This window comes from Salvelinus fontinalis, chromosome 31, assembly GCF_029448725.1.
Source record: "Salvelinus fontinalis isolate EN_2023a chromosome 31, ASM2944872v1, whole genome shotgun sequence".
Lineage (NCBI taxonomy): Eukaryota > Metazoa > Chordata > Actinopteri > Salmoniformes > Salmonidae > Salvelinus > Salvelinus fontinalis.
The window spans coordinates 8,517,267-8,537,669 of NC_074695.1; the positions used below are offsets into that span (position 1 = coordinate 8,517,267).

A 20,403-nucleotide genomic window follows, 5' to 3' on the forward strand; every position below is an offset into this window, starting at 1 on the left:
GTAAGGAATATGTTCTTTATGTTTTGTACACCGAGTATAAGAAGAGAAAAAGCAAGCTGCAATACTAGTCAGTAGGCGGCGATGTGCCCACTTATGTTAGAGGAAGTTTGCATGACGTTTTCCGGCTCTGCTTGTTGCGCATGCTTTCCGTTTTTTCACGAACGCAAGTCTCACGAACTGAAGGCCCACTACAAAAAGAAACATGAGTAAAGCACACCCACCAGAGTTGAAGAAGTGAGTTCCTTTTTTTAATACATATTTTGTCTACGATCATATTTCACGGCCAATTGTAGATAATGTGCCTAGCAAGCTAACATGGTTAGCTACGCGCTAGCCAACAAAGCTACGGACAAGTCTGTAACGTTAGCTAGCTACTGTTGTGCGGCTAGTAAAATTGCTAGCTAACTTAGTGAATGAAAATGTTATCTAGTTAAACCATACAAACATTTACATTGAATATCATAAAAAATGTCATGTTTTACAAACGAAAGTGTTTTTAATGGATGGGTTCTCTGTTTTTGGTTTATCAATCTTGTGGCCGGCTAGCTCTGGTCCATCGCGCGACGACAACGAGTTGCCTCTGCGCTCAGTCGCATTAAAAGGAGTCCCCCCATTTGGGTTAGATTCCGGCTTCATGTTCAATAGTGGTTGGAAATATTATGGATATACTGACAAGATACATGTCTCTCCGAAAAAACGCCACCTTCTGGAGGGAGACAGATTTCCACCGAATTGGGCGCTCTTCCTCTGGTGTTGGTGAGGAGTCTACCCAAGGGGCCAGGGTTCTGACTTTAATCATCACCTTGTGCACAAGACATCCATTGAATTATTCAAATGTAGCTGGGGCCAAATATATTTACATGTTATATTCATCCAATGTAGGGCTGGTCGATATGACGTTAGACGTTTTTCTATCGTTTCATATTATGCTGTATCGTTTATTTCGCGTCGCAAATCACTCTTTACGGCAATATGTTTCGTCAATTGGATAACGCTTTGCGTTCTTCCACACGTGCTGCGTGGAACACAACACAAACAAACACGGAGGAGAGTGAACGTGACACGGAGACCTTACCCCAAAGAGGGGCTACTTCGGTCGCATGGACGTGGTTTGGGTATGAAAAGTCTGACACGGACCAGAAAACCGTCCTCTGCAAAATATGCCGCAGACCGGTCCCGACAACAGGCTCAAACACCACTAACCTCTTACCACCTACACAAGAATCATGTGAAACAGAACGGAAAGAGTCTACGGATGAGACCCCAAAAAGTACAGCCGAGTGCTCAAAACAAACCCCCGACTCAGACGTTGCAAGAGGCTTTTGCCTGCGGCACACCATATGGCAAAGAATCACGAAGATGGAAGGAGATAACAGCTGCAGTTACAACGTACATCTGCAAAGAAACGGGGGTTTCGTGAGTTGGTGCTAACACTCGACTCAAGGTACCAAATTGATATGTACACGTATTAATGTCGAAATAACAGGCAAGCCCCCAAATATATATATATTGTAATGAAACGAGCAGGCCTCGAACCTTCGACCTTCTAGCCCGAAGTCCAGCGCGCTATCGACTGTTCCCCAAAAGCATGCTCAAGCGGCAGAGTCGATATCCGGGCTCATAAATCCAGGGTCGTTAAATGTATAATATTTTAGGGTTATATTTATTTTGTTTGCAACTATAGTTGAAGTATTTTCCTTTCTCGGTTTAATACATTCATATTTTATTTTGTTACGTGCTTAATTGAAAATTTGCACAATGGTTCTAAATAAAAGGAGAAATAATTACCTTTTTATTGTTGAGTATAATTCAAAATGTAAGAAGTAGGCCTTTACATGTGGTCATTTTATATAAACTATTTATTCATTGAATTTACAGAAAATGTGCTATCGTGATATGTATCGTTATCGGGATATGAGATTTTGGCCATATCGTCCAGCCTGAATCAAATGTATGTTTTTGGATGACGTTATGACGCTACTTCCTGTGCGCATGTGATTTTGGTCCGTATAACCCTAATGCATCCCAGATATAGACGGTTCATGAAGCGGCGTATGCGAACGTGACTTACCTTGAAAACAATGGGCGGACATCTTGGAGGCAGTCTCCAGTTCTTATTATACCTCAGGTTCGGCAGCGACTTAACCATTCATTTATTTTGGGAGAGGCTATATGTACAAGCCTGGTGCCCAAATGGATGACATATGTCACGCCGCTGGGAGTCAAGTGTGGAGACGAATGGATTCAGTTCAGTCAGTGGTCCTGATGAGCCCTTCCCAGCTAGCTAGTTTATGCTGGCAACAACAGCAGCATAGCACTAGTAAAATAAAGTGTTTCATTTTGATGGGCAAGGGAGGGAAACAACATGTAGTATTGGTCCCAATCTCCAATTTTGTTTCCTTCCACTTAATTTGATTTCTAGTAGGATAGCGATAAATAACTTGTGCTTTAGCTGTCACTCTGGCCTGCTATTGGCTACACTATCTAGCTGCTTCCCTCTCTTTAACAGCCAGACAGCAGTCGTCAAACGGGCCGAAGGACACTGTGTCCATGTGTTCTCGTGTTACCGTCTTGAAGCGCAAACTCTCCCCATTTGAGAAGTGTAGACTGTATCACAGTGACAGATGGTTTCTACCAACATTACATTTATTGTAGTAATTTTCACTGAAAATGTACAACTACGACATTAACGTGTAACGTTACATGTTTGTAATTAAAATTAAAATAATAATAATTACTCAGATAAACTGAATGATTCCGAACACTCCCAAGTCACAATTTAGGCAGAAGTTTCAATTTCTTCCTAAAGTTTCTATCCACAAGCATATTAGCTAAGTGGGAAGACCTGTGACCTATGTTTGCCAACACAGCCAGATATGTACACAGTCTTGTACCCTTAACCTTTTTTTACTGACTATCATATTTGGCGATCAAATCAGACTATTAATATAGTGAGTAATCCAGGAAGGCCACGAGTTACTTGACACGAGAAAACTCGAGAAAATAGCAACTCTACAGAGCGCGATGACTATAATGAATGGCTTCCGGGCGCAAAGGGTCCATGGAGCTCTTCCTCACCACTCGATATACTTTCGTAACTCACCAATGTAAAATGTTGCTATAATGCTTTAGAACTTGGGTGTATTCCTTATGGAAACTGATTACTGTTTAAGAACAAAACGGAAGCAAACGGGGAGGGACCTACCTGCATTTGTCCAAAAACTTTTCAGTTTGGAGTAAACGGTTCGTTTTGCAACAGACGAAAACATTTTGCTATAGAATCGGCATGATTACACCCCTTATCTTTGTGTACGTAAGTAATGGCATTTTAATGTTTGTGCTTTTCTTATAACTAATTTCTGTGTTCTATTCATGTGCTGTTCTCTATACTAATTTCTGTGTTCATGCAAGTGGCTGACTGTACAAATCATCACTATCAATAGCTGCAATTTGGCAGTACGCCCAGACCTTGTTTTGAGAACGAACAAAAGATCTCAGTTTCAAGGTCAGCTTAGAGAGGAGAAGCTGACCTTGAAACTGAGAGAAAGCTATTCTTTATCCCTTTACACTTGTGTGTATAAGGTAGTAGTTGTGGAATTGTTAGGTTAGATTACTTGTTGGTTATTACTGCATTGTCGGAACTAGAAGCACAAGCATTTCGCTACACTCGCATTAACATCTGCTAACCATGTGTGTGTGTGACAAATAAAATTTGATTAGATTTGTGAGGTGTTGGTCTGTCACATGTTATGAAACAGTATTGGTCGGTCACATGAATGAAAAAACGGTAATGATTAATTATGCTAAATCATGCTAATATAACCTGTCTGTGTAAAGCTGTATTTAAGACAGCCTCTGGGTCTGCCCAGGCAGAGCTCCTGATTAACATGTGTAATATGGTGCATTGACTTAGTTGGAACCTTCAGCGCGCTGACAAATAAACAATTACTCATTTAAGATTGACTTCGGGTGTCCCTGTGTAAGAATATCCGACTGGTCATAAAGTGCCGACCGGGCTGGACTCCTCTTTCCGCAGTTATGGTTCCGGGACTGAGAAACGCACTCGTTTTTGTATGAAAAAAATTGTTGGTCACGTGGTTCCAAACATTGAATAGGTACAACAATCTCTGGGGTGAATCTCTGGGGCATTATTTAAAAAGATAAGAAATCACATTTTTAAAAAGTTATATGAAAGAAAAGTCAAGCCTGTGTACCTACCAGAGTTAGTTGGCAAACAAACTAATCATCCCATACAGCATTGCTGTCTGTATCGTCCAATCACAGAGCAGATACAAGTCATGTGATTGGACGATACAGACCACAAGGCTAGTGTACGTTTTTCACATGGTTAGTGTACGTTTTGGTGCTCTTTGAGACGGTAAACAAAAAAAAATCAGCACAGAGGTTGAAACATTCATAGTCGATGGGCACTACATCAACCATACGAATTGTTTTGCATCTGTAGAAAATAGAAAGTCCTACGTTGCACAGTAACATTGCTAATATTTGATATCACCACGGGTTTCGAGGATTGAGAATCCACGTCTGGAACCCCTTTTTACACCCCTATTTCAACATGTTGAGGGGCTCCTGAGTGGCAACAGCGGTCTAAGGCACTGCATCTCAGTGCTAGAGGCGTCACTACAGACCCTGGTTCGATCCCGGGCTGTATCACAACCGGCCATGATCGGGAGTCCCATGGGGCGGTGCGCAATTGGCCCAGCGTTGTCCATGTTATGGGGAGGGTTTGGCTGGGGGTAGGCCGTCATAAGAATTTGATCTTAACTGACTTGCCTAGTTAAATTGAAAAAATGACCATGCAGCTCGTTGTGCAAATCAGACTCTCTGGTACACTCACACATAGCCAAACCCTCTCTGGTAAAGCCATACAGTTTGTGGTGTAGCTATCTTTATTAGCAAATAATAATAACGTATTTTCTGCTAATTTCAGGTTCATGGACAAGAAGCTTTCTCGTGAGTACTGATTCTGAATATCGAGTTCTGCTGAGTTGAATTGACAAACTATGAATTATCTATTTGCATCCAGAGCCAACCGAGGCTTTGATTGCATGAATTGACAAACCCGATGTACAATTTCTTAGCCATGCTTTCTATTTCAGTACTTGAAGTTGTCTCCAATTTGGCTTGCCCTCATTATTACTGTTGTTGAAATGTAGTTCACGGGTGTAATCATTAGTCCAAACAGAGTTTCTAACAGACAAATTCTGGTAGGTCCTTCCCTGTTCACTTTGCTTGCATTTTTAAGAAACGTTTTGCAACAGAATGGGCGTAATTAATGCGCCCCAGGTCTTCAAAGTTCAACATCTTGTTCCTCAGTGAAGCTGAACGGTGGCAGGCAGGTCCAAGGAGTCCTGCGAGGATTTGACCCCTTCATGAACTTGGTGATGGATGACTGCTTGGAGATGGCCCCTGGGGGAATACAGAACACCATAGGCATGGTGGTCAGTACCAACAGCGTTGTCAATTACATTTACACACTACCTCTTGAGGACAGACACATTTTAATTTGATTCATCAATGTCACCACACCTTTTTATGCATGTAAATCAGTTGTTGTTGTTTTGGTTTACTTCCTGTAGGTAATCAGAGGAAACAGCATCATCATGTTGGAGGCACTTGAGAGAGTATGAGGGTGGGGATGGCTTGAAAGAAGTTGAATAATGGACATTATACACTTTTTTTATTATGTCATTTCCTTGTTTTTCCTGTTGATAGAGTATGTATTTGATACGTTTAGACAGATGTTTCATTTGGAAATGTTTTGAATTGTGAAATCTTGTGAATAAACTGGGTATTTTGTTTTCTTTATTTTTGCACAATTGTTTTTTTATACCCCTACATGTTTCAACCACTTGATTACATTTAAGGTCAAATTATAGTTAGGTGATAAAATACAATGGAGATATAAATCTATTCAAACATTGAGGGCTATTATCTCTAATAAATTTTGTGTTACTGATTGCCCTAATTTCTCACTTTTACACACATGACTACAATTAATGGACACGGGTTGATTTCTCAACAGTCGACACAAGGGGTCGCCGTCTCACTTTACACAGGCTTTCTATGGTAGAGAAAGGACTTTTATTTTGACATGTTGATCATGTTTGTGTTGATTACGCAGAGCCGGTCTCTACCATTGGTTGCACAGTGTATTGAGGGTATGTGGAAAGTAGGAATGTCGGAGGAGGTTGGAAAAGCGTTACACGCGGTGGTAGACAGGGTAAATCAAGCGGCGGCACGTCGCCCCAAGGTAAGTCAAGTTGGGAAGAACCCGTATCTACTTTAGATAGTCGTGCAAAATTGTCTTATTTAAAAACGGGGGTGGACCCGTTGTATGTCAGGCAAAACACCACAACCTTTGAGACGTTACACCATAAAATGCACATTACATTTTGAAATATACTAATTAGCTAACAAACTTAGCTCTTTCCTATTGCATGGCCCGTGAAGCCAACTCTTTTCAACCACCTCTGTACCACGCGGAGGGTTCTAGGCGATCTGCTGCTGCAGTGATTATTCCACTATCACGTTAACGTCAACAATGTTTCGTAAGTATTGCGAAACATTTATCCGATCAACTTCCGTTCACACCTGTTTAGTAATTGAATTAACGTTTGTATTGGTTCAATCGACACCATCCCACTACAATTGAACTAGCCTAGGCAGCCGATAGTGTGCGCTAGATCTGCACCAAAGACAGTAATGTAGAGATCCTAAAATTGCTTCTCCAAATAGAAATCCCCGATGACACTTGTAGATGATGTCGTGGTGACGTTGGCTATCTAATATAATGCGTAGATACACGTAAATGGATCTAACGGTTTTATCGCGCCGAACTGCGCATGTGTAGGCCGTCAACTCAAAGGCACCCATTTCGATATATATGTAAAGTTGATTTTGATTTGAAGTTGTTTTTGACGAAGAAAAAAAAAATGTTTCACTTTCACGAGGTTGGAGTTAATAACATGTTCAACTACATTATTTAAGATATTGGCTCGAATCTATGTTGTCTTTTAGATTTCGAGAAAATTAACTAAGGAATAATTGTTCACTTCTCATTGATTTATCAAACCCCGGCCAAGGTAAATTTGTTCTGTTTCGCAAGAGTTCCCGGAAGTGTTGCGGTGTTACGCCTCTGGGTTTAGAAACTGCACTATCGTGTAGGCTTGATTTTCCCAGCCGGTAAAGTAATACCAGAGAGGAAGAGATGCCCAACTCGACGGAAAATCTATCTCCATCCAGCAGGTGGCGTTTTTTCGTTGTTTAGCCCACCAAACAAGGACTTTTTGAATAGAGGTCAATGACCACCGATATCCCGTTGTTATTCGGGATACTCAAGTATTCTGTTTTTGACTTGACACATGAACATATCACGTTTACAATAACCCCAAAAAGCTTGTATCCCGGTTATGAGAAACTCGGATAAGATGCCTGGGATATGCTGATTTTAGATGGGATACTGTGGCATGCAAACATCTTACCTCATTTACTGCGGTTTTTCGCAGGCTCTGTTTAACATGGGTGTTTTCGATTTTTTTTTTCTTAATCTGATAGTCAAACAAATCACTTTGTAGTCTACGTGCGCACCATAATTCCATAATGTATTTTGTTGATACTCTGTACATCACCGTATGGCTACATTCACCCCTAATTTAGGTCACTTTCTCTTTAGAATTTCCGACATTGCAAGCCATTTTTACATGCAGCTTGTCTTGTCATAACTTGTTGCCCCAGAAGACGAAATAAAGTAGTGCTCACCATAATAATATCTTGCATTGATATAATTAATGCACTAGTAACCGGGGAGAACGCAAAAACACTGGAAAGATTGGTCCTGTGGAAAATGTCCAAATGTCATCAGTTTGACCGGTTTTAAGGAAATTAAAAGTTGAGAAAATGATAACACGTTTCTGATAAGAATTCAGTTTGTCTTGGGTGCATATTTTATGTGGTTGAAATACTGTCTGCTTGCATAACAGAGTCAAAGATAACACTACAACGAATTCGCATTTTCTCAAGAGATGCTGAAAGTAATAAATCATAATTCTCCACTCTCTTCCTGAGACAAAATTAACATTTGTTGTATAATTTTACTGCAAGAAATGCATTATTCTGCAGGAGTTAGGATACATGTGAAAGGTCATAGATCTACAGTCAGTGACCATATGAATTAGTAACTTAAATTTAGCCCATATAAACTTAAATTAGGAATATTCTGTTTAGTCATGGATAAAGGGATACTTGTGAGCGGGATATGAAAGTGCATCTATACGTCTTATTTGGGATAAGATTTTAAGCGGGATATTAGCTACTATCTGGGAATACTGTGAGCACATAATCTCATTCATTTGAACTCGGAGGTACCGAGTTTCCGACATGACATGAACGCAGCATTATTAAATATTTATTTAATTTTATATTTGATAAACAATACAAAACATACACATACAAACGACAGCTACATCACACCTGTCCAGACCCACTAGCCTCCACCCCCATCTCCAGGGCCCCCGTCATTTTCCTCCACATGGCCTGAAACTGCACCATTTGGTATCTCGCCGTAGCCCACGCACTTTCAATATTTAAATGATAAATCATATTTTTTCCATTGTGTTAAAGATGAGTGATGAGAAGAGAATCGTCCAACCCATCGGGTATCTCACTAATAATTAACCCTAAACACACTGCTAACACTAATGCCTAACCTTAACCACACTGCTAACCCTAATGCCTAACCTTGACCACACTGCTAACCCCAATGCCTAACCTTGACCTCACTGCCAACCCTAATGCCTAACCTTGACCTCACTGCTAACCCCAATGCCTAACCTTAACCACAACCACACTGCTAACCCTAATGCCTAACCTTGACCTCACTGCTAACCCTAATGCCAGCTAGCACAATTCTTCATTGTCTACACCATCTATTTCTCTTCGTTCCATATTGTGCCCCCAATATGCCCTCCTTAATGAGCACCAGATATGTACTGGACTGTCCTGAAGTAGTTCAGGTTTATCAAGATGTGACTATCCCTTTGGCCATGATGATGTCATGCATACATCCATTCATTTATTCACCATATATTTTATTGCTCTTCTTTTTCCTCTGCTCTCCCACCCAAGACGTTGCCCGTGGTGCCGCCCCGCCTGGTAGCTGTAAGTAAGACGAAACCACCTGACATGGTGATCGAGGCGTACCGAAAAGGGCATCGCAATTTTGGTGAAAACTATGTGAGTATTTTGTATTGTACATGATGGGAACATGTTATACAGGTTACTCATAACACCTTTTATTGCTAGTGTTTTGACATTGGTGGTTTGACTTTTTAATTTGACTTTTAGGTGAATGAACTTGTTGATAAAGCATCAAATCCTCAGGTCGGTTCTAAAGGTTTGAAGTTACATCATTCTTCATCTCATGACATGTCTATCCGACATCTGTAAAAAAATATATATTTTATTTATGTCCTAATCTAGATTTTAGAATCATGCCCAGAAATCGAGTGGCATTTTATTGGCCATTTACAGAAGAATAATGTCAACAAACTTTTGGGTAAGTAACATGTTATGTTTTGTGTTTCATATTTTTAATAGTGTAGTGTTCTGCTCGGGTGCATCATAGGTCTCCATATTTAAAGATTTCAACATCAACTTGCATGTCTCCCTATACTCATCAATCTACTCACACACTTCAAATATATATATATATAAAAAGCTGACATGTTTCGACCTAAAAATCGTTCTTTGTCAAGTTTTGAACACAGTTCCATAGAAACCTTTAGTAGAGCCGACAGATCTTAATTCTACTCACACACTTCCCATAGGTGTACCAAACCTGTTCATGGTGGAGACGGTGGACTCAGCCAAGTTGGCCGACAAGGTGAACAGCTCCTGGCAGAGGTTAAGAACAGCTAGTACGCAGACGTTAAAGATCATGGTTCAGATCAACACCAGTGGGGAGGAAAGTAAGTGTTCACACACACACACACACACACACACATATGTTGACTTTTATTGAGATGGCTCATGTACTGGAGGCATTTATTGAGATGGCTCATGTACTGGAGGCATTTATTGAGATGGTTAATGTATTGGAGGCATTTATTGAGATGGCTCATGTACTGGAGGCATTTATTGAGATGGCTCATGTACTGGAGGCATTTATTGAGATGGCTCATGTACTGGAGGCATTTATTGAGATGGCTCATGTACTGGAGGCATTTATTGAGATGGCTCATGTACTGGAGGCATTTATTGAGATGGCTCATGTACTGGAGGCATTTATTGAGATGGCTCATGTACTGGAGGCATTTATTGAGATGGCTCATGTACTGTGGAGGCAGCTCTGCAGAGAGGTCACTAGCTAGCATAGCCACAATGTCATAAAATCAGATTTTTAAAAACCTAACCGCCACCACACTGCTAACCCCAGTGCCTACCCGCCACCACACTGCTATCCCCAGTGCCTACCCGCCACCACACTGCTAACCCCAGTGCCTACCCGCCACCACACTGCTATCCCCAGTGCCTACCCGCCACCACACTGCTAACCCCAGTGCCTACCCGCCACCACACTGCTAACCCCAGTGCCTACCCGCCACCACACTGCTAACCCCAGTGCCTACCCGCCACCACACTGCTAACCCCAGTGCCTAACCGCCACCACACCGCTAACCCCAGTGCCTACCCGCCACCACACCGCTAACCCCAGTGCCTACCCGCCACCACACTGCTATCCCCAGTGCCTAACCGCCACCACACTGCTAACCCCAGTGCCTAACCGCCACCACACTGCTAACCCCAGTGCCTACCCGCCACCACACTGCTATCCCCAGTGCCTAACCGCCACCACACTGCTAACCCCAATGCCTACCCGCCACCACACTGCTAACCCCAGTGCCTACCCGCCACCACACTGCTAACCCCAGTGCCTACCCGCCACCACACTGCTAACCCCAGTGCCTACCCGCCACCACACTGCTAACCCCAGTGCCTACCCGCCACCACACTGCTAACCCCAGTGCCTACCCGCCACCACACTGCTATCCCCAGTGCCTACCCGCCACCACACTGCTAACCCCAGTGCCTAACCGCGATCACACTGCTAACCCCAGTGCCTAACCGCGATCACACTGCTATCCCCAGTGCCTACCCGCCACCACACTGCTAACCCCAGTGCCTAACCGCGATCACACCGCTAACCCCAGTGCCTAACCGCCACCACACTGCCAACCCCAGTGCCTAACCGCCACCACACTGCTAACCCCAGTGCCTAACCGCCACCACACTGCTAACCCCATTGCCTACCCGCCACCACACTGCTAACCCCAGTGCCTACCCGCCACCACACCGCTAACCCCAGTGCCTACCCGCCACCACACTGCTAACCCCAGTGCCTACCCGCCACCACACTGCTAACCCCAATGCCTACCCGCCACCACACTGCTAACCCCAATGCCTACCCGCCACCACACTGCTAACCCCAGTGCCTACCCGCCACCACACTGCTAACCCCAGTGCCTAACCGCCACCACACTGCTAACCCCAGTGCCTACCCGCCACCACACTGCTAAACCCAATGCCTACCCGCCACCACACTGCTAACCCCAGTGCCTACCCGCCACCACACTGCTAACCCCAATGCCTACCCATCACCACACTGCTAACCCCAGTGCCTAACCGCCACCACACTGCTAACCCCAGTGCCTAACCGCGATCACACCGCTAACCCCAGTGCCTACCCGCCACCACACTGCTAACCCCAGTGCCTACCCGCCACCACACTGATAACCCCAAGGCCTAACCGCGATCACACCGCTAACCCCAGTGCCTAACCGCGATCACACCGCTAACCCCAGTGCCTAACCGCCACCACACTGCTAACCCCAGTGCCTAACCGCCACCACACTGCTAACCCCAGTGCCTACCCGCCACCACACTGCTAGCCCCAGTGCCTAACCGCGATCACACCGCTAACCCCAATGCCTAACCTTAAAGGGGAATGGAAACACCAGGATTTAGAACGTCAGCTAACTGTAACTGTAAATCTCCATATTGGCATTGTTGCATCACTGACAGGAGAGAACATTTTGGAACCCCCCAAAATGTCTGATTTACCGAGTAGCTCCGAGACTGAGAATGAGTTTATAACAGAGAATGAAATAACTTTAGTTAGGGAGCCAATTAACCTACTGAAGCCGTTCATGTTAGAGCCAAACGTTGCCCCAGATCAAAGAGTTTGTTCTCGTAGCAGTAACAACACAGACATGCCGCCTGAAACACCTCAGCTAGAGGGTCTGCGTAGGCAAACACAAACTAGTGTGAGTGGGGATGCTGCCAGATAATGGCTAGAGTATGAGTGTATATGTGTGTTGTAGAGAGATGGTGGCGATACAGCACAAAATTCCAGCGGATGGTGATGTATTACATCCAGGTCAGAGGTTCCTGTCAGTCTGTCTGGATGGTGATGTATTACATCCAGAGGTTCCTGTCAGTCTGTCTGGATGGTGATGTATTACATCCAGAGGTTCCTGTCAGTCTGTCTGGATGGTGATGTATTACATCCAGAGGTTCCTGTCAGTCTGTCTGGATGGTGATGTATTACATCCAGAGGTTCCTGTCAGTCTGTCTGGATGGTGATGTATTACATCCAGGTCAGAGGTTCCTGTCAGTCTGTCTGGATGGTGATGTATTACATCCAGAGGTTCCTGTCAGTCTGTCTGGATGGTGATGTATTACATCCAGGTCAGAGGTTCCTGTCAGTCTGTCTGGATGGTGATGTATTACATCCAGAGGTTCCTGTCAGTCTGTCTGGATGGTGATGTATTACATCCAGAGGTTCCTGTCAGTCTGTCTGGATGGTGATGTATTACATCCAGGTCAGAGGTTCCAGTCAGTCTGTCTGGCGATGTATTTATTGGACGTGTCACTAATCCTTATGAAGGACTTCCTGGCAGAAGAGGTCACTCGACCAGTCAGCAGTTAAATAATTGGTGAAAATATTGCTTGATTATAAATGTAAGGTTACTATCAGTAGTAGCTAGGTGCTCAATAAATATAATCAGTATCCTATAACTATGTTTATCATCAGCGCTGTTTGGAGCTATGGTAACATGTTTACCTTTGAAATTAGACGACCGGAGTTGGAATCGCAGACAGATTCATGAAATCTCATTCTAACCAATAATGGGACGTGCTCATTATAAACACATAGTGATTTCATTTCGCTATCAAACTAACTTTTCTTAGGATTTTGTTTGCAGAGCATACAGGCTGGCAGTTTATCGCCAGTTCACCCTATGGGCACAAGGGAGAATTAGACGGGGTGTACGGCGTCTCATCCCTGTGTGTCGTTTCTTCCAAAAGGCACACATAGCCAGAAGCAAGGCCTTGAATAAAACCAGTTAATTTAGTAAATCTAGCCTAACCTGAGACATAGACCTAATGCCTGCACCTTATGTAAAAATAGTATTAGTTAGCTTGTCCACTATAACAACAGGTTCAAACGTAACCAGATAAACTTTCTTTGAAGATAAAACTACTTTCAGTGCGCACTAATCCTGTGTCCCTGTCGCTAGATTAGTGACTTCAACTAGCTTTGGCCGTCATCTATTGGAAAGGAATGGTAACTACACTGGGCAACTAGTTGGCAGAGTCAAAAGAGACTTTAATAGTATATACCATTTAGCAGACGTCTTTAACAAAAGCGAACTGGGTACATGGTAGTGGAAACAGATCATAGAAACAGGACTACAATGTTGATATCATGGATGGTCAGTCCTTGCATCTATATAGCTCTGTCTATGCATTTGAGAGTGGTTACATTTCTCCAGCCCCATCCCTCAGCTATTTGTCAAGAGGAGCAGGGAGACACTTTGTTATTGTTTCTACTGCTGATTACCACTTTTAAGAAGTTAAGATGCAGATTAAATACACACCAACGTATGTTACAGATACTATAAACATGTCCCATCACTCAGACAGTGAATACACAGCATCCAGCACAGCAAACAATCAATCAAATGTATTTTACAAAAGCCCTTTTGACATTAAAATACTAACCACAAGGCCTCCCGAGTGGCACAGTGGTCTAAGGCACTGCATCGAGCCCAGGCCCTGTCGCGACCGGGAGCACAATTGGCCCAGCGTCATCCGGGTCAGGGAGGGTTTGGCCGGCAGGGATATCCTCGTCTCATCGCGCACTAGCGACTCCTGTGGCGGGCCGGGCGCAGTGCGCGCTGACACGGTCACCAGGTGTATGGTGTTTCCTCCGACACATTGGTGCGTCTGGCTTCCGGGTTGGATGGGAATTGTGTCAAGAAGCAGTGCGGCTTGGTTGTGTTTCGGAGGACGCATGGCTCTCGACCTTCGCCTCTCCCGAGTCCGTATGGGAGTTGCAGCTATGAGACAAGACTGTAACTACTACCAATTGGATACCCCGAATTTGGGGTGGGGGGTGAAAAATACAACAACAAAAAAATACTAACCACAGTGGTTATAGCGGGTGCAAGAGTTCAACACCTCAGGAGCAAATGTCAGTTGGCTTTTCATAGCTGAGTATTCATAGGTTGAGAGAGAGTGGAAACAGCAGAAGCGGGACATGGTAGCACATCCACTCCGATTCCCTTTATGGATGGGTGTATCTTTTGAATTCGCTGTTGAACGGCCTTCTCCATTTTCCGAACACTGTGATGATTGTGATCTCTCAGGTTCATACAGCGAGTTATGATCTTCACGGATCTCACTCTCTGTCTGTGGCGTATCGGGGCAGGATTCGGCTCTATACTGATGGTTGTGAGCGCAATCTAGCTGGACCCCGAGCTCTTTAGTGATGGTCCCGGTGGACCTCTTCTCCACCACAGCACAGGAACACTCTGGCACCAAGGGGTCAGTTCGGCATGCTGTACTAACCGTTCTTTCCTGTTGGTAGAACGAAATGAAGGCGTCTATTAGGCTCTAGTTATATTGAAGAATCACTGCATATACTTGAAATAAACAATAGCCTTAGAAATAACATAGATTTGCATGAACCACCTCTGCCTCCTGCACAGTCTCCTCCAGGATGAAAACATGTTCAGGGATGACTGCATGTACCACCTCTGCCTCCTGCACAGTCTCCTCCAGGATGAAAACATGTTCAGGGATGAAGATGTCATCCTGAAAACAAACAAACGTTTTGTTAAGACAAGTAAACCCAAATATATCAGTTGGCATTAACAAGCTACCTGTTGTATGCTTTGTCAACACACACACACACACACACACACACACACACACACACACACACAGCAAATACAGGGACATTTATTTTTCAGCAAACATCTAACGCTAGCCTAGTCCACGACAGTCCTGACCGGTTAACGGTACCTCACGCTCCATTGCATTGACTCTCCTCTGTTCAGTAGCTTTTGCTTGACTCCAAACTTTGGACCAAAGTCTGCGATGTTGATGGTCGGTTGGTAACCCCTACACCATAACCCTTCATTTCAAATGGAGGCGCAAGCAGAGGGCTTCAACGTAGGCATATGACTCCTTTCTATTCGGAAACTCCTGGTTGCCGCATCGAAAGTGCCCTTCATCGCGAAGTCTGCCTCCACAAAGTGCTGTCTGCAGATCCTGCTAGCTCGATCTAGCGCGTCCTTCCTCTTCAGGACATGGAGCCACTTCTTCAAAAGTTGTGGGTCCTTGGGCAGCCGATGGTAGTTTACCGAGGGATTTTTGTTGTTGTTGAGCCAATTCATACAGGCTGGCGCTATACGGTTCATGTTTGAATTACTACTTGCTGTTGCCATCATCGTTGTCCGCACCTAACCTCTCTCTCTTCGATTCATTCTCCGCGCGAAAACTCAATACCGCAGACACTTTACCTAATTCCTGCCTGTGACGCACTGGCGCCAGTCGTTACTATGGCAATTTAAAATGGCGCTGACCATAGCTCGAATAACCTTGTCGACGATCAAAATACTAGAGATGTTTTTATGTTAAATGAACATGTTTAGTATTAGTGGATTGAATACATATCTTTGCTTAGATTTACTTCCTAAAGTGTTTCCATTCCCCTTTTTAAATTAAGACCTTAAGACCAAAAAGCAAATGTTTGTTTTCGCATGTATTTTTACCATATAGCTAATTGAAACTGGCCCATCTAGAGGAACCTGCTCAGTTTTTCCTCCTGGGCAAGACTCATGACAATAAACGTCAACCTCCCTGACAGACAGATACACTAACTAAAGTTCTATGTTGCCACTAGGTAAACATGGACTGCCTCCTGGTGAGACAGTGAACACAGTGAAACACATTTTATCCAAATGCTCTGCCCTACACTTCTCTGGACTCATGACCATTGGTCGCTATGGCTACGACCTAGCTGATGGCCCTAACCCAGATTTTCAGGTATTTGGTTGTTATGATTACCCTGACTTGCTTGGTTAAATAAAAAAAATAACGTTTTATGTTAAGGCTTTTGGTAAAGATCTATAGGTGTGTGTTAATTCTGTTCTGCATCACCAATCAGGCTTTGCTGAGTCGGCGACAGGAAGTGTGTGCCAGTCTACAGCTGCCCCTTGAGGATGTAGAGCTTAGTATGGGCATGTCCACTGACTTTGAACACGCGGTAAGTTCCACTGTCTCAGCCTTCTTAATTTCTAATACAATAGTTTCTTAACATATTGAATTATCAGATATTGATTTAGCTACCCATTACGACTCGAATGCGCATGCTGTTTGTATAAATTATACCCTTCTGAGGTATTCTTTTCCATTTCCTCCTTTAGATTGAGGTGGGTTCAACCAACGTGCGAGTTGGTAGTACTATTTTCGGTAATAGGGATTATCCCAACACTCCCACTCCCAGTCCAGAGAAAAAGTCAAAGGTTCCGACAGAAGAAGCAGCTAAGAAAATGGATCGTCTCACTGTGACAGAACAGTGATGTGTCTCCTTCCTACACTCACACAGGCTGTAAAGGAATTCAGTATTTTAGGAGAATTAACTGGGGGAAAATGTCTTTGGTTGATCTAGATTTTCAATTCATTTCTACGGAGCCCATTCATTTGAGCATTTTTGGACGGAATTCAATCTTCAAGTTGACATTACAAACGGAGATTTTTAAACTACTCACATAAGGCATAGATTCTCATTACTCAGTTGATGATGTTGGATATAAGAAGCTATAGCTCACATCTCGATCTTGTGCCAACCCTAGATTCAATAGATACCGTTTAACACGATAACATAAATATCGATCATTCAGAGAGTCAAGCAGAGATGGAGTTTATATCTAATGTTTTGATAATTACTATGCTGAACTTTTGACCGTTTTGAATATCCCAGTGATTGGGTATCTTACATAGTAAAATGTCCTATTTTTCTGGCAAAATACTTGTGATTTAATAAACATAACCCCCCCCCCCCCCTTTATGATGGATGGTATTGTGAGTTAATTCAATTCTGTATGGTGTTGTCAAATACTTAACTTTTTTTTTTTAATTCTTGATAAACACAATTACAAAACTGCAGGTAGATTCACTCATTCAATATGTTTACACTAGTATTATTTGTGATATCAGTGATTATTTTGGTCTGAGTTATGTGTTGGTGCACTGAAAGATTTAACCTATGCAAAGAAGAAATAGTTTCGTTCTGCTATGATTTTCTTATAGTTATGGTTCAATAATGCTTTAGTTATCAATGTAAAAACTAAATCCATAACTAAGGGAACTGCAAATAAACATTGGAAAACATTCACTTAAAATGAGATACAGGATTAAATTGATACTGCAGAAGGTGACAAGCAAAAGAATTGTAGAAAATAACATGGTTTTGTGTTTTTCCTATGCAGGAAATGTACAGTAATTTTACATAAACAAAGAATCTCATGATAACCAATTACTTTTACATGTTTTATTGCATACATAGAAATGACAGCCAACCAAAAGTAAAAACCTTAATTTGTAATTATGAAGTCGTTGAATTTATATCTCATCATACTACTGTGTTTATCAAAATATTATGCACATCTTACTGATATCTAGATCAGTTTGGAATAACTTGAGGGTATTTTATCATAGGCCTTCATTTCATAACATTCAAATGTAATCTGCACCTGATTCAAAGATATGTTGGTCTTTGGAAGAAAAAGGAAAAAATGGTGCTGCTTGGACCATCCTCTAAAAATTAATAATACCCCGTTTCCTGGAATGATACTGCTCTTCAAAAGAAGTTAAGGATGTGTGTGGTTTGTGAACAGGTTAGTCATTGAGATAAAACTATTATTAGCTCTCTGCTGTAATTATGTTATCAGACTAAATCACAATAATCGAAAGGAAAGGGGGATAACTAGTCAGCTGGTCAACTGGAATGGGTCTTCCACATTTAACCCAACCCCTCTGAGTCAGAGAGGTGTGGGGGGGCTGCCATAATCTACATCACGTCTTTGGCTCACGGGGAACAGTGGGTTAACTGCCTTGCTCGGGGGCAGATTGTCAGCTCGGGGATTCGATCCAGCAACCTTTCGGTTACTGGCCCAACGCTCTAACCACTAGGCTGGCTACCTGTTTAAACCAAAAGTATGCAGAAAGATAAATCTACAAAACAAAGTGAAACAAAATTGGAAGGTACATTTGCCACTCCTTATGTGCAGTCCAACAAAGTTGATATAAAACAATACAAAAGTGGGGACAAAATACAAGGAAATGGACACAGATGCTTGCTTACTGATCACAATAATTAAAGTCACAGAATAATTAATAATGGACAATACATAACACACTGGATATTCTCAATTTTCTTCCCAGGTTTAAGCGTCTCTTTCTGCCAGTCAACTCTGTATGGTTGTCTGTATGGTTGTCACTCCTGTCTTGAACTCAATCAGTGATGTCCTGTGAGCATTACACCAACTTCTTGGCCTCGAAGAAGCTCTTGAGGTGCTTGAGCTGCCAGATGCCAGTGACGATGAGGATAAGTGTCTGAGCTATAGACCACCAAAGCACATGCTGATTGGTGCTCTCACTCGTCATGCGGAACCGCTCCTCACGATACTGTTAAAAGAGATACACAGACAGTCACTAGATCGTTAAAAGACAAGGGTAAGACGTGGATTCCACAACAGCTTTGTATGTGACATTATACAGGATAAAATAAATGTCAATATTTATTATCCCCTATGGTTGTGGCTTACTCAACTCAAAATGTAGATGTTCTCTTTCAACCCACCTGCTGATAGTTCTGCTCTTTCTGGATTTGTTCTACTTGGTCCAGTAATTGTCGAGCTCTTAATTGCAGCTCTGTGAGCTTGTCTTTTGCTGCGATTTCGGGGTAGTTGTTGGTATGTTCACCAACCTGAATATCCAGGTGGACTCTCTAAGACGGAAGACAAGGTTAGAATGCCAGACCATCTGCAGATTTACTGCTATACGAAAGTTATTTTATTTTTTTGTGAGAAGAAAATGTCCAGAACAACATCATCCCATTCATACCAGTTTGCCGCCAGCGAAAAGGGCCATCTTGGTGGAGTTGGAGTGCAGGCAGATCTGGTGCTCGCCTGGTGTATGGGAAGTAAAGGTGAACCGTCCATCTGACCCATACTGACGAGACAGAATGATCTAGAATAGAGGGTTGGAGAGAGAGAGACATACCGATGAAACATACGTGGAGGCATTGTGTGTATGGAGATACATACACAAACTGTAATGACTGTACACTTTGAGTGTGGTAACCTTGTATCTAAACTTCTCATTGTTTGACTGACCTTAGTATCCGGATCTTTGATTTCCACATGCATTCCAAGGCCAGGGGTGGCTTGGAGGAAGGATCCCATCTGCTTGTCCCACAGCTGGGTCCTGTATTTCCCTGATAATAGAGAGATGCCAGATGAAAGGCTATTCCTCCCATCCTCGATAAAGGGCATATTCCATATCAAATAACACGTTAGCTAATCCCAGTCACATACTGTATAATCTTCTCATCTTTTGTAGTTAGCCAGCAAAAAAAAATATTTATTTATTAATTAAGACCCATTATATATTTTTTTATCCATCAAATCTATCTACATCTGTCAGGAAATGAAAGACATGCATACACTAACTGACTGGATTAATCAAAATAGCCTATGAGCCAGACGCAGCTGACGAGTTAACCAGCTTTAACGTTATCTAACGTTAAAATAATAATTTACCAATAACCATAGTCTCATCTGGAATTTCCTCTATAAAGCATTTTTTCTCCGTCTCTCCAATGTGAAAATAGAGAGCGTTACTTGGAGAGAGCCAAGCAAATAATATGATAATTCCAGCGCCAGGTGCAGTGAGCATCATGTCAAATCAGCTTTGTCGTCCCCTGCAGCAGGGTCAGTGTAGTAAATGCAACCAACTGCTACTTTACTT

The 20,403-nt window shown here is 42.9% G+C and overlaps 3 protein-coding genes across 4 annotated transcripts; 2 read left to right on the top strand and 1 right to left on the bottom strand.

Annotated features, from left to right (window-relative positions):
• The first annotated feature begins 124 nt into the window (after positions 1-124).
• LOC129829489 (small nuclear ribonucleoprotein G-like) lies at positions 125-5,829 on the top strand. Of its 2 annotated transcripts, none has more exons than XM_055891195.1 (4): positions 125-234; positions 4,952-4,974; positions 5,338-5,462; positions 5,601-5,829. In XM_055891195.1, the coding sequence occupies exons 1-4, from the start codon at positions 203-205 to the stop codon at positions 5,649-5,651; spliced, it is 231 nt and encodes a 76-aa protein (XP_055747170.1). In that variant the 5' UTR covers positions 125-202; the 3' UTR covers positions 5,652-5,829. The 2 variants fall into 2 exon arrangements, with proteins under 2 accessions (XP_055747170.1, XP_055747171.1); XM_055891196.1 differs by lacking the exon at positions 125-234 and adding an exon at positions 915-1,444.
• A 317-nt stretch (positions 5,830-6,146) lies between these two features.
• plpbp (pyridoxal phosphate binding protein) lies at positions 6,147-17,777 on the top strand. Its single transcript, XM_055891191.1, has 8 exons — positions 6,147-6,274; positions 9,148-9,255; positions 9,367-9,402; positions 9,502-9,577; positions 9,849-9,989; positions 16,274-16,416; positions 16,538-16,636; positions 16,797-17,777. The coding sequence occupies exons 1-8, from the start codon at positions 6,185-6,187 to the stop codon at positions 16,950-16,952; spliced, it is 849 nt and encodes a 282-aa protein (XP_055747166.1). The 5' UTR covers positions 6,147-6,184; the 3' UTR covers positions 16,953-17,777.
• A 131-nt stretch (positions 17,778-17,908) lies between these two features.
• LOC129829488 (transmembrane emp24 domain-containing protein 4-like) lies at positions 17,909-20,395 on the bottom strand. Its single transcript, XM_055891194.1, has 5 exons — positions 20,196-20,395; positions 19,770-19,870; positions 19,498-19,623; positions 19,235-19,381; positions 17,909-19,059 (listed from the first exon to the last, which is right to left on the bottom strand). Exons 1-5 carry the CDS (start codon positions 20,332-20,334, stop codon positions 18,910-18,912), a joined length of 663 nt encoding a protein of 220 aa, XP_055747169.1. The 5' UTR covers positions 20,335-20,395; the 3' UTR covers positions 17,909-18,909.
• Positions 20,396-20,403: the final 8 nt, after the last annotated feature.